This window comes from Cuculus canorus, chromosome 1 (genome assembly GCF_017976375.1).
Source record: "Cuculus canorus isolate bCucCan1 chromosome 1, bCucCan1.pri, whole genome shotgun sequence".
Lineage (NCBI taxonomy): Eukaryota > Metazoa > Chordata > Aves > Cuculiformes > Cuculidae > Cuculus > Cuculus canorus.
Window position 1 is genome coordinate 194,728,529 of NC_071401.1, and position 15,183 is coordinate 194,743,711.

The 15,183-nt window shown below is 37.8% G+C and overlaps 1 protein-coding gene across 2 annotated transcripts in view; it reads left to right on the plus strand.

Moving 5' to 3' along the window:
• The window catches only part of RELN (reelin), a 291,669-nt gene that overhangs the window by 150,129 nt on the left and 126,357 nt on the right, over window positions 1-15,183 (plus strand). For both annotated transcript variants that reach the window (XM_054071453.1, XM_054071462.1), the window contains exons 9-10: window positions 8,372-8,468; window positions 10,902-11,142. In XM_054071453.1, the coding sequence (XP_053927428.1) occupies window positions 8,372-8,468; window positions 10,902-11,142 (338 nt within the window). The remainder of the gene's footprint in view (window positions 1-8,371; window positions 8,469-10,901; window positions 11,143-15,183) is intronic.

The following is a 15,183-nucleotide window of genomic DNA, read 5'->3' on the forward strand; positions in this document are numbered from 1 at the left end:
CTCAGTCACCCAGATTTCCCTTGCTCCAGTGCCTTCTAGGAAGCAGGCATGGCACATCCGTATGGTCATGTTGGTAGTGGTGTCAACAGAGAACAGGATGAACAGCTCTGGTGGCCACAGGACAGAAAGACTATCAAGCAGTGGAGCACTTTGGGGCTAGCATTAGGTTCTAAAGGATTTCGTTGTCAGGAAGGTGGCTAACAAAATTGTGTTATAACTTTCTGAACTGTGCTTAAATAATCTTCAATTCAGTTTTTACAAAATGTGTAAGAAATTACTATGAAATGAAGCTTGATTGTTGCTGTGTTCAGATCTAGTCCTTTCAAAGCAATGAGAACAGAGCACTGAATGTGCCTGAACCCCTTTGTTTGTCCTAATTTCTTTCCTATGCATTTGGGAAAAAGCTTTAGAATTTTATATAATTCTGTGCCAAAACTGGTGTCATTCACCATTGTGCATTTCTTCTGTCTGCATCATTTCGCATTTCCCCCATAATAAACCAATTTTAAGGTTTTTGACCCGCCCCCCAAATTGCCATTTACTACTGCCTGACATGAAACCTACTAGTTTCACCTTCCTGGGAAAGTCCTTTGTGTAGATGCATAGGTTATAAATTACATCTAATACCAAAGAATAAGACAAGTAAATATCATTATCTAGCATGCTTTGCATAGCATGTGGAAATGTTGGGTCATGTTTATTGATTTTGCTGTTATGCAAGAAGGGCTGCTTAGATAATTCTAGATTGGAACGAGGGTTTAAAGTTAATGCCCTATTTGCAAGACGTTTTAACGGCCTTGAGGCAAAATGATTTGTGTTGTTTTGGCTAGCCCAAGGTTACAATGAAATACTGTCTTTATTACTTCCATGCCAGAGCTTCTCTACCATTGTTAGGAATTAAAATGTGAGTATTACAGATTTACTATATGGAGAAAAGCAGGGGAGATAAGGAGAGCCTCAGGATTCAGAGCCAGGGCAGGTGGCTGAGCCACCACATCGCAAACGCAGGCCATTACAGAATTGGTTGCTGCAAATAATAAATGCTGGATTACAGACTGACTTTCATCTTAATCCTGCTCATGTCATTGTACGGGGATAACACTTTTGCATGATTAAAATTGTCCATTTTTGAATTAACTCAAACAACAAAGCATCTGTAGTTCCTGGGGTGGTGGGGGGAGACAGAGAAGCCCCCCAGCTCAGCAAAATGCTCCTGCGGGGGAGGGAGGGAGTTTCCATGAAAGCAAAAGCAGATAAAAATAGAAAAGCCCATAAGGAAAAGCCCATAAGGAATTGTAGAAAAAAATCTTTTGCCAAACCAGCTATTATTTACCCACATAGAAAGTTAGAGGCAGGAAATCAGTTTTAGAGGGTTTCAGAAAAAGAGAGGCACCTTGACTTGGCATGAGAAAAAACGTTTCCCAGATTTTCTTGGTGCCAGGGAATTTCACTAAAGCAGGCAAGGAAAAGATTTTCAAATCTTTATGTTCAATATACCTCCTTCTACATAGAATTTCTTGGGCCCATTGCATGTTTTCTACTGCCTTTCTAGAATGAACTGGTTGTAGGGATCTAAATAAAACATCATATACCTTCCTGCAGTATTTTAATGCCCTTATCAGCACCTTATGGTGCTTATTTTCGTCATTATTGACCTTCATAGCTAACCCAGGCTGCTAAACTGAGGTAAACAAAACATATCTTTTTTTTTCTTATCGATACATATTACTGTACTACTGTTCTACTTAAGTTTAATATGATATTCAAATTTTGCCTGGCTTCATTGAAAGATCACCCTCTCACTTAGAGTATCTCCACATAATCTGACTTTAAGCATTTAGTGGCAATAATGTTGGAGAATGCAATATGGGTATACAAGTAGAAAATGCTTACTGAGCACAGGGCCCAGTGCTTGGTCAGACATTCATGAACCACACTAAGAGAATTTCTGGGGAGTTAATGTTTCAGTAGCTGTAATTACTGACTATCCATTACATCCTGGTCTTAACAAGTTCACTCACTTTGCCTTCAGCAAGGTACTCCATACAATGTTAGTACGCTTAAGAGTGTGGTTAAATTTAGAAGCATCACTTAATTATTTATTTGGCAAGAGAAACATTGCCCAAGCACATACCTGCTGGCTGTATCTCCGAAAGAGATTCTATAAATAGCTGAACATCTTTACATCAGAATAAATTGGAAACTGACATAAGGGAAATACAGTTTTCTGCCTGCCTTTTTTTTCTCTCCTTAATGTTCTCAGCACAAAAAGCAATATGAATTGTGATTTGATCTTGTTCATTAGAAGAGAACAAATTTGTGTGAGAGCAGGAAGCATATCATATCTCTGAATATAAATAGACTAAAAGGAAGTTGAGCCAGATAAGTATTTCCTCAGACTTTACTTCTCATCTAAAAGAAATTAGCAGTGTTTATTTGTAATAAGTACGATTGCTGTTATTGTGAACCCTGAAGGGACGTGGGTGGGAAGGGACCATGTGAGGTCACCTGCTCCAGGGCTCCCCACACTCTCCAACCAGGATCTCTGGGCAAGGACAGCTCGCTCAACCATCACTCAGGATCTGAGCTCCGATTAATTTTTAGGACTTAATTTCTGAAGTCCTTCCAATTAATTTTTATAAAAAGTATTTACTAATTATTCTTCTCATCTGTTACAGTTTTATGGTGGAGGCTTTTAGTATGTTTCTGAACCCTTTCTTTTTATTTAGTTGTAACTACCCAGCATTTCCAAAATGGAAAAATAGCCTAAAACTTTCAGTGGAACAAAAGTTAGCTGCTTTCTGAAACCTGCTGAAAAGAAGTAGTTGAGACTGCATTTCAAAATTCATAACTCTCACTAGAGCTAGAGTAGAACTGATTTTTACCAGAGGCAAATTTCACTAACATTTCATTTTTCTAGTGTCAGGTATTTATTTCAGCTTGTTTATCAGAACACAAGGTGGGGCATATGATAATCAAAATGTTCTTTTCAATGGGGAGAAAAGAGAGCCAGCAATAAAAATTATTTTCATGAAAAGGTAAACTAAAATTACAAAATATAGTACAGTTCTTGCAGGTTTTAATTCGAAAATTTTCTACACATAAAGTATTTATTTTTACTTAGAATTTGTTCTGTAAACAAAGACAAACTTAAAAAAAAGTCTAAGGATCTAAAATGTGTCATAATTAAAAATCACTCATAACTAAATTCAGCATTGTGGCCTCAAGGAAAGATGGAAATGCTCTTGTGACTGTCTCTTGAGGAAGCTTTCAAAAGTAGAATGGGATGAACCGTGAACTCTACGTTTTTGTACCATTGCTTCTGGTATATTCAGCACAAAAAAAAAAATCTGTCTTTTAACATGGTTAATATAATCTGGTTCTTGATCAGAAGCCAATATAAACATACACCTAAAAAAAATCAGGATCCACAGAGCATTCATTATACCAGACTATACGGTTCATTAATTTGTAAAAACCTATTATCAAGCCAGCCAAATTTGACCACTAGTAATTTATACTATCCATTTCGCCTTAATTCAAGCAATATCAGCAAATCATAATCCTTAGCAAACTCTAATCATTATTTGTCACATTAGCGAAATGAATCAAAGCAATCTTCTAGCATTAGATAAATGCAATTCTTTTCAGCTCCCTTTTGTTTTTCAGACCACAGTCAGGACACAACTCAAATCCATCTACATTTTTTTCTGTGAATTTTTCTTGCACAGTTCCACATTAGACTCATTCTCCTTAAAGCCAGCATTTGATATCTCATCTGCTTATCCACAGAAGCACTCGCAGGAACTATCAAGAGGTTGTCAAGAGGCAGAGGACGTCACAGTCTATAAGGAGCAAAACATTGCTTCGCTTGCAGATGGCACCCAGTTTTATCTCAGCGAAACACCAGCTTCTAATCAATGTTGTTAAGAAATCTTGGAGATCAACAGCCGTATGACTCGGATTTCTGTAAAACTGACACAGTTGGAGGCAAAGCTGTAGTGAGAATTAATTTTGCCTGCCATTGTAAGCCTCAACACAAATAACCAAATACCTGGATACAAATACCTGATATGAAGTGCCTTTATAACATCTCTCCTGAAAAACTGTACTTTTAGTACTTCTACACACATGATAGTTTAGAAAATAAGGTACATAAAATATGTACTAGTACTTCATATGGCATTAAAGGAAAACAAAAACGGCTTAACAAGACTTAAAAAAAAAAGACAAAAAGGAATGAACCATCTTAGTGTGACATGATGCAGGTGTTCAGAGCTAGTCAGGTGCTGGCTATGGGTTACCAGTCCTCTGAAACAAGCTACAAAGCAATTGAGAAGCATATTTTTCTTTCCCCTGTCTATTCTTTCCTCTTTGGTTTAGGTGGAATTCAAAAGCAGTGGTCAGAAGCTGTTTAACATTCCCATGCTCTGCCAGTCAAACCCTCCCCTATTAGCATCAGTGTCTGTATTCAACTTTGGGCAAATTTTATTTTATTAAAATTTGCCTCAGAGCAAAATTCAAGCAGATAAAGCACAAGCAAAATCAATCAGTTTTTCAGCATATTCAGAATATGAAAATAGCTGGGTTTTATAAAAGAAACTGCTCATCATTTTTGATAACAGACAAAATTGCTGTCAGAGCTTCAAATGTGTCATTTAAAATTAAATCCATGAAGGTTGTCTCTACTTAGCTTTTTTCCAACTGTTTCAGAAGTTTGTGAACTCCATCTAGAAGTCTATCAAAAGGAATAAAATTATTCCAAAGAGAAAAATACTTTGTTCCTTACACCCAAGGATAAGCTGGCCTATACATATATTGACAAAAAAATTGGCTATTCTTGGTGATTAAAATATTTTGGAAGTATAATATAAATAAAATGTAATAATAAAATACTTTGAAAGCCTAATCCCAAATCTTAGATTTAGCTAGTGAGAACCTCACTGAAGTGTCAGGCTTGCTGTGACGTAACTCAGCTTACTTAAAAAATGGCATTTTTTTCTAGTGCAGTAACTCACTAATGTAGATTTCTTTATGGTAATCATTGTGCATGTCTTATTACCTGTTTTCATGGCTAACTCAAAACCTGGGCATTCTTGATTTAAAACAAGCCTATTCTCATCTTATTCAAAATGTTTTATACCATATTGCACAACTTTTTCTTTGGAGGACAGGAGGGTATAAAGATTTACAGCCTGACATCTTGCCCCTGCTGCACTGCTCAGGGCTGACAAACTGTTTATTACCATCTCTGGAAGCAGTGTGAAGGACACCTCCCTTCCCAGATGAATTTGCCCTCGGTTCCTGCTATGTTACTACTTGAATTTTGATCATGTATTTGTTCACAAAGTCAGAGAATAGCTTTGCTGGTCAAGGTAGAGGCAAATATCCAAACTGCGGATTTAAATAATCCTAGTTTAGGATTAGTGACATAATAGTAATATGGAGTAATAGTAATAGTATTAAATAATACTAATATTGAAAATAATATTGAAAATTATATCGAAAGTCAGTGGCTTTCAACACCATCCCAGTAAACCCTGTCCTGGAGTGCAGTTTTATGTTCACCTTACTCCTTTTTTGCAGGAAGAAAATCTTAATGTATGTTACGACAAATATTGTACAAAGTTGTGTAAAAGATGCAAGCACAAGAGCCACGTCTTTCTTGTATGTTTAAAAAAGATGGGTCAAATGGCAAAGCATAGTGCCTGAACCTTGTAGATGATTTTTTCAACTGGATGAATTTCATTCTTTTTCTTTTTATTATTATCAGTTTGAGCTTTAGAGAATTGGGTACTTAAATGATAAATAATCTTGCCGTTTTATGATTTTGAGTTAAAAACAAAAAAGCACGTCACAGCCAGTAGCTGCTACTTAATTGACCTTGATACCTTTCCCAAACTAATTTTAATCTTGATAGAACCTGTTCTTCTTATTAAAATAATAATAAAACCCAGGACTTGTTTCCCCTCTTTTCGTTCTGTCTCTGTTTCTCCCTTTCCAATAACAACTGAAAAACCTCGGCTACCTTGCAAAACCCTTTTTCAGTGACTCCATTTCTTTTAAGCAATAACTTTCATCTTCACAGCAGAGTTTGAGTGTGTCCAGATTTAGCAGACAGCATTTTTCATATTGATTGCACTGACGGGGAACACTCATTTCCTATCATCTTGCAGTATGGGCAGCAAAAAAGGCCTTCTCCCCTTTTTAGTAGCATGTTTGGTCTTGGCTTTAAGAACACTGTAGCAAAAGTTGATTGTAATGCTATCTGGAATGGCGCATGTGATAAAGTCTGCATTGCTAGTTATTTCTACTCTTTATGTTCCTTTAATTTCTGTCTAACAGAAAACTCAGTATGCTGCTGTTTTGCCTCATAGCCTCTAGGCAGCCAAAGTGGTTAAACTGGCTGAAGTTCACTGCTTTTTTAACTGAATTCCCCATAAATAAAATGAACAAGTGTGATTAAGGGTTGGAACTCCTAAATTCCACAGAAGTAGGAACCGACAGCAGATGTCACTCAGTAAAGCAGACCATCTCAGCAGATGGGCAAATATGAAACGCAAAGGCTTTTCCTGACATCATTTGGGTTTAATATGATAGAAATAAAATGCCTTGTCAGTAAAATATAACCAGACAGTTGCTTTGTAGTCATTTTGGGTACATGGCTGGTAATTCAAAGTCCTGCTGCCTTTGCAATATTAATTATTCTGTGCCTCATTACAGCAAGAATATATGTCAGACCAGCTGAACGTACCACACGCAGCTGTAGGGGCTCAGAAGTATCTGTTTCTCTATTTACAATTAACATTAGTAAAAGAGAGAAGAAAGCAACTTTGTGGGTTGTTTCCAGGATGTGAGTTATGTACCAGGCAAAATTCTAGAGATCGGATTTCATCCCATGTTTTGGGGTGTCCTTCCCCTTGCAGGGATATGTGATGTGTATCTCAGAGTAGAAAAGCAGTTGTGTAGAGCTGTGAGCTGCAAGTGTGAACCACCTCGGGGGAGCTACGGCTGCAAGCACTGTACCTAATTACATATGTTCCCATTAAAATGTGTAAGCTGTTCTCTCATACAAGCAGTTAACACCTTTTTAATCAGACCATTTATTTCATTATAAAAATAAGTACCCCAAGTTGGGAAATGAGTATTTTATGGTCCGTAGTTTCCACATTTGAGTGTGTATGTACATTTATACATATATAGAAATATGTATATACACAACTTTCAGTGTGACTGAACATATCTGAAATGCACATAAACATGACATGTTACTCGTAGCACACATAATACTTACTGTGAGCAAAGGTGTGGTACTCAGAAGTATCCCGATGCCATCAGAGGTGCTGTTTAATTGAGAGCTGCTTCTCTTAAATATGGAAGGTAGCTGATGTCTGCTGCTTTGAATCTCACATTTCAACATGCTTATCAAGTAGATGTTTTGATTTTTGGAGCAGAGGTTAATTCTTTCATCCGTTTCACTGGGTGTTGAATTTCCTGTGGTGGATGAATTATCTGGTGTCTGAGGAAAAAAAGTGTTTTCAGTGTATTCAATTACCACTCAGGTTGTTTACCATGTTTTCTAGATTGAATTTTTCAATCCCAGTTTTTGTTATTTTGACTGTCCCCTTTATTAATTGTTAAACTCATCTTTTGTGACAACACCCAGAAGGTAGTCTTTTATAAATCAAAAGTAAATATATTACCCTACCTTGCAGGGTTGCCATAAGGCTTAATTAGTTCGTGTTTATAAAGTGTTTTGAGATTCCCAGATCAGCATCAAATGTTTATTATTAATTATAGGCTCTAGTGAGTGTATTGGATGATTTCTTAATTTAATTCTCTTCAGGAGTTCTTAAAATAGCTAATTTTGTAGCATCTTTATTATTTTAAATTCCTGAAGTGCATTTGTTCCTAACTCAAGTAATTCTGTATACATTTTACTATCACATATTTTTAATTCTGAAATATTTTTCTATGTAGTTATACGAAAACAGTCTTTTATGTTTTTCCCCGTGAATTCAGCTATGTGGATTACTCTCTAATGGGAAGGTTTTGTTTAAACGTTATATGGTGCGTTTTTTTCCTGCTGTGGGGGGTGTTAAGTAATTTGCTTGGCTTCCCCTGGGAAATTTGCAGAGATTACACAGCACTGCTGTGATTTATCATTTCTACTTTATTTCTGACTCATAAAGCATGCATTATTTTGTGTTTACCTTCAGATCACAGATCACAGGAAATTTCATCATCAATCAAAGCTCTTTAAAATCAGGAGAAGTGATGATATGACAAAGACACAGTCAGCAACTGTGGTTATTGAAGAACCATTTATTGCTTCATTGCGTTGTAACACTCATTTTATTGCTTTTCCCAGGATCGGGTTCATGCCGCTTTAGTTACTCAGATCCCAGCATCACTGTGTCCTACAGTAAGAACATTTCTGCAGATTGGACTCAGCTGGAAAAGATTAGGTTTGTTACAGCTTTTTAATCATTTTCATGCTTTGTAGCTGAGCAGGTGGTGTTTAAAGCTGGCTTTCTTAAAAGTTGTTTTAATTGTTAACTTTTCAGTTCTCACTTGTTTATACATGTTAAAAGATGAGGGGTGAAATTATGGTCACTAAAGCTAATTGGAGAACTGCCACTGGGTTTGGTAAATCACAATTTCATCCATCGATTATGTGGGAGGTCGAGAAGTGAATTACTTCAGAATTAAAATGCAGCTCAAATAGCCAGCAGGTTCAGGTGCCTAGAAAACCAAAACTTTGATGACTTTCACATTTTAGGACCGCTTTTGAGAGCCACTATTTACAGTGTTACAAGTTTCTACTTTGGCAAGATTAATTGTTCAATAAAAATACTTGATAGTTTCATATAAACACTTGGCTCCTAACACTTCTATAGTAATGATATTATGGTGAATTATGGCTTTTTTTAAAAAAACAAACTGACTTACATGAAAGCAGAAAGGATTATAAATGGGGGTTTAAAAATATTTTATTGTAATATGCACACCTTTAAAGGCAGAATCAGTGTCTGAGATGGATTTTTCTGAGAGCAGAACTAACGTTTTATTAAATAATATTGGGAAAGTTATTTTGTGCATTGGCATATATATGTAGTAATACAAGTACAAATGGGCAAAAAAAGATGCTATTTTATAGGAAGTGTCCTCACAGCATCTCAGTCGGCCTCCCTGCATTACCTCAATGTCTGTGCCACACAGGTGATTTGCTTGAGCCTATTTTCAGTCTATGGAGACAACTTGCAGAGCAAAAGGCTACTTAATTTCTAATCAGTAAGCAAAATGCTAGCTGGAAGGCTGTGGATTTCAGTACTTCATCCTCCCACTCCACGGTGGGATTACAATTTCATTGGCAAAGGCAGAAATTATGAACAATTTTTGTAAAACAAATGTTAGTTCTTATCTCAGAAAATCTTAAAGTAAGGGTAACTTCACTGCAGCCACTGGAGTTCCCGCAGAGTAACTGCACAATACCTTTATTTTTTTCTCACATAGATGCAAAGTTACGTGGCTAGTCCATAACATCAGTTTGGTTACCCTTATAGCTCTCCAAGCCAAGAAACTCAAGTGTTGTGCTGGTGTAAACACAAGCCTTTGAAACCCAAAATTTTTTGAGTTAATGCACATGTTGTTTGATCTTTGTTACTTTAAATTTGGCTGCTGGAGTCAGCAGCAGAAAATAGGTCAATAGAGCAATGTGGTGCAAAGTGGAGAGGATGAATTATGAAAAAGTGCTCGTTTCTCCTGTGGGCTATATGAATTACAGTGTTTATTTGACTGTGCTTCAGTAGCTTTCACTGTGCTACGTCCATCTCCAGGGAATGGTGAGAGAATGGAGAGAGGCAGGACGGGAAAGCAGCTGTGAAGGGAAGGTGGTGTGTCAGTGTGTGTTTTGTAGGTGGGATTTCGGGTCTGGATTCCTGGAAGGGAGGGGAAAGTTCTTCTGGGGAGGCAGGTGTTGTGTGTGGGCTCAGGGAGAAGTGAGGACATCTCAGAGCAGTGTTGCAGTAGAGGGTGACAGACATAATGTTTAGCAAGTGCAGGGTGATTTGTGGAGGTAGATTCTGGGTATGAATATGGGACAAATACAGTTGCTTTTTGGCATTTCACTACACTCTAATGTTTTGCTTTACAAAGAGAAGTTCTTCTATTTTCTGGTATATAAGCAAGCTATTGGTATCTTTTTTCCCTAAAAGCTCTGGGTTGTCTCTGATAAACTACATACCAGAGCATCCTTACCAAGGCAGAGCCAAGGTTGAGAAGCTGACATCTTGCAAACCTGTTTTGTGACTTCTGGCAGCCTGAGGTTCGAATGTAGCTAATTCCCTTGCTGGGTGATCAATTAAACAAAACCAACAATTCTCAGCTTCCCTTCCTTGCACACACAGCTCTGTCCTATCATTGCCACTAGCAATGTAAAGGCATTCTCCCAGAACTCAGAGAGAACCTCGGTGCTTTCACAGCTTTGATGACAGCTCTGGGAAGCAGAGCTCAAGGTCCTGATTATTTCCTAATACTGATACTCCAGGTCTGCCTCTTGTCCCCACATTTTCGATTTTCAGCTGCAAGAGTGTTGTTCTTGAAGGAGAACATGGAAGGAAAGGCAAGCTGGCCAGCACTGAGGATGAATGTTGCTCTGCTCTTTTGTCCTGCTCTCCAAACACCTGCGTTGATCTGTTATTCATTGCATTAGCGCAGACTTTCTTTGATGTGAGGCTGTCTGTTCAGGCTGTATATGTACTGCATGGCACAGTGGGACTCCGCCTCAGGGCAGGTATTTTCAGCACAGCTGTATCACACCTAGTAAATGTGTCAAATGGGGGAAAAGTGTTCTTGTCTATGACTTAAACTTGGTCTAATTCCATATCATTATTTTTCAGTGCCCCTTCTAATGTCAGCACAATCATCCACATCTTGTACCTTCCCGAAGATGCTAAAGGGGAGAATGTTCATTTTCAGTGGAAACAGGATTATGTTCAGACTGGTGATGTGTATGAAGCCTGTTGGGGACTGGACAATGTCCTGATCATAAATGCTGCTCACAGAAAAGTTATGTTAGAAGATAATCTTGATCCTGTGGATACTGGCAACTGGCTTTTCTTTCCTGGGGCCACAGTTAAGGTGAGTCTGATTTTCTATGGCTTAATGTTATTATTACTCTTGTGTATAGAAGAAGACAGGAACATCTAACCAAACTCCAAACACACGAGGGTGTTTAGGTCACTCCATCTGCTTCTAGAATGGGGCTCTTTTTTGCTTTGTTTTTATCTTTTCTCTGTCCCACAGGGGCTTTCTAGAACAATGCAACTTCTCTGCCATGACTAAAAAACAAACAACAGTTTATGTGGTCATGTCAAAGATCACGTAACAGAAAATGAGAAACAGCTTCCTTTTAACAAAACAGTGTTAAACAGCTTTTGAAACTAATTCAATTCTCTCCATTGAGCATTTCAAAATCTACCTGTTTGTTTATCATAGTGTTGTTCGGCTGTCACTACTCGCTTCATTGCAAAACACCATAAATAACTGTGGTTTCCCACTTTTTCTGACTGTGAATATCACATCTCCATTGCAGCATGCATTCAGGTAGCGGCTGCTCCTTAAAAGTCTCTTTTCCATTAATATCCTTTTGTGATATATGAGATCCAGCAAGATATACAACCTTTGGAAAAACTCTAAGTAGCCCTGAAAGTTCTCCACGCACAAAGTTCCTTCAAATGCAGTTGTTCAAAATATGGAAATCAGTTGGATTCTTGCTTTCTATGTTTCCGAGCAGCCACAAGTTGAACAGTGGATGACTTTCTGGTTTCATCTCATTTTTCATTCACAAAAAAGGCAGTTTTGATGTCAAGGTTTATTTATGATGCTGGTAATGGGTTTGGCAGTTGCACAGGAAGCAGATATTGAATACTGAGGGTAGAGAGAGGCTTGTTATGGCCTCATCCTTTTCCCACAGAGCTTGATATGAATTACCGCAGATTAGAAATGAATAGTACCACTAATCTACTCATAGTAACTTCATATTGACTTTTCTTTTTCACTTCAGTAAGACCATTTAAACACAATGCCTATTTTTTTTCTGAGATTTTAGAATCAAAGACTGTCCTCTGTATTTAATGAAGTCATTTTCCGTGATCAGTTCATAGTTGTGCTGTCAGCCTTATCTCTGTATTTTAAAATCGACCCCACACACATGAAGGTGTGAAAGCAAAGCAAGGATTAACATGCCACAGACACAGTTTCTTCTCATCTGGCCAAGCTTAAACACTCCTTGCTCCTTCTGAAACATGCACAAACAGCATCTAAATGTTAGCAAGTTAACTTTGTTCTTCTTGTTGCTGATTTTTTGTTGTTGTTGGGGCTTTTGGTTTTATTTAGCTAAACTCAGACAGTTTGTGTCAGTACACAACTATGGTCACATGAGAGACAAGGAACCTAAACTCAGAGATCACTTAATACTCGTAGAAAAAATTTCCTTTACAAGCTGAAACCTTCTATGAGATGCAAGTGAGTTTCCACCATCATGCTATTTCTCCAAGGCTCTCTTCTGCTTTAGGGACAAGTGAAATGTGCATCTTTCTGTTCCCAGCTGACATTTGGCTGTGTGCAGCCACTTACGCCAGGTACTGTGTAGGGCTGTGGTGTAGCCACAGTGAATTAAGGCTGTGGGTGACACAGGTCTTTTATGCTTCATAGGACCCTGTAGTTATTTCAAACATTTTTAGTGCATCTAGATTGTCACCAGAGCGCTCCCATTTTCAATTTTAATTTTTAAGTCTTTTGCCCCAGTTTTCCTCAAGTTTTCAGGAATGATCTTGCCAAATATAATTTGAACAGATTTTGCAATGTGAATTTCATGTTATATCAAAAGTAAAACTATAATTTGGGTCAAGATTTACATCAGATTCAACATAGAACTTGTCATAGCAATAAAACACCAAGAAAAAAATTTTTTGAAAGTTTTTATGCTTTTCAGGATTGGAATGTAATAAAAAACTTTTAGTATATTCTTTAAAACATTTACCATATCTCAGCTTATTAAAACCACACTATTTTGTATAATAGAAAGGTGAGAATCTTCGTACGTTGTGCTAATGACATTACGTCACATTTTAAATGTAACCACACCAGTCACCTCTGTTCTAAGCAGCATTTCACAGCAGTCAGATAACTTGGCCAGTTTAATGGCAGAATAAAAACAGCAATGGGTGGTACATCTTCAAAGGATTCCAAATATTATTAATGCTTTCAGGCTGCAAGAGTATTGAAACTGGGAGAAGCTTTAAGGAGATTTCTCTATCACAGCCAAAGTCATTGGCCTGTAGAATAATGTTGGAGAAACTCTGACCAAGTGCTACAGGAAGAGCTTGCATCAAATCTACAACTCCTTTTGCTTCCCAGACATCTAAAACTTTCTAAATAGTCCTGATGTTTGTTCAGAAAGTCTGCATAGCAATTTTATTTTTTTACATTTTTACTAGAGGATGAGTAAATTTCATTGTTATACTGTGCTAACTTTTATAACTCTCATCTATGTGCTTTTTAAAGATGCTCCTATATTCACAGTCTGTCACTATGCCAAACTCTGTTTCAAGCTGATGAGACCTTTTCCATGCCATCCAAACCTGTTTGTGCCATACAGGTTGAATTCTTATCATTTTGTCATATACCAATTAGTATTTTAGATAAATTGGCCTTAAAAGTCTTTCTTGAAGTGTGTGTTACCTTCTTCACTGCTTCCTTCTGTGCTTTTCCTTATGAGTTTCCTTGACTATGTCTATGACCAGTCACATTTCTGGATGTCATTTGTTGCTTAACCTAGTTTTGATTAGTATAGACAAAACAAGGATGAGAACGTGAGCCCATGATCCTGCACACCTTAGGATCATCACTACCAACACCTCCTTGCTTGGCCTTGTCTTATGCAATGTTCCAGGCATTATCATCAAGAGGTGTACTCACATGAATGGGCCAATTTCCAGTAGGCAGCAAGGATTACATTGCTTTCCTGGAAGGAGGGTGTTTTCCCAAGTGGACGCAAATTTTTGTGTGTCATTTGCTGTCCAGCCAGAGACTGGTCCCTGGCCTAATCCTAGCATGTTAGAGCTGCCCACCCCACCCATCCCTTCAGCCATCTGAGGGAGATCTCATTAAATGCCATTTTTTTTGCCTTAGTGGGTTACTCTGTTAGTAAAGATGGGCATTAAAATATGTTTGTTGATAGTTCAAAATAAATGTTTCTGTGACTCACGTAGTTAGACGTGGTTCAGCAAGTTCATTCCCAGTAGTTGCTCAGAAAGTGGCTTATAGAATTGCTTGTTACATCTGGTATGTGCTTTTGTTGAATGCTTATCAAGTTGCAAAGAAAGTATACTTTTTTCTGTAGAAATTTTACTTTGGTAGTACTTGAGGTCTACTAAAATAAATAGCTAACATTACAAATCCAGGAGTTTTGCTGGTAAAACTGCTCAGACTGGTAATAGCAGCTCAGATTAATAAACTAAAAAGGAAGCTGAAACTAAGGAAAGTGCTACTACACGAGCTACTGTCTGGGTCTTGGGTTAGGTTCTCTGATGGATTCAGTCACTGGAGTGGACAGTGCAAGCATAAATGATAATTACACACCAATGTGTTTACTCCAGTTTGAAGGATTTGTACAGTATATTCTCAGTAAGTGTTCGTGGGAACTTGCCTGTGCCCAGCTTGGGAAGTGGTTTTTCTTCCTCTCCTAGTCTTCTTGAGCTTGGACCAAGAATTTTGTAATGCTTCTTGCTACACTCAGGAGCAGTTGCTACTCATTTGAAAGCACATGGCTGGTTGCAGACGCAGCTGGAACTGGCTACTGAGACAGGAAGCAAGCTGAGAGATAAGCCACTGAATTTGTGTGTTTCAGTTCCAAAGAAGACAGCAAAAGACAAGAAAGATGCAGTTAGCAAGGCCAAGCAACCCTTAGGAGATTAATTGGATCCACTGGAATGTATTTATCTGTGTTGGACTGTGTGGAAGAGTGTTGAACAGGATAAATTCCTGACTGCATTTCAATATTTCTGGTGACAGCTCTGAGAGTGAGCACAGCCTTGCAACCAAGCATGGTTAGGATGTTGCACTGGTGGTTGAGATTGCTGAAAGGCATGAAGAAATGCAGTGCTCTGAGAGCTATTA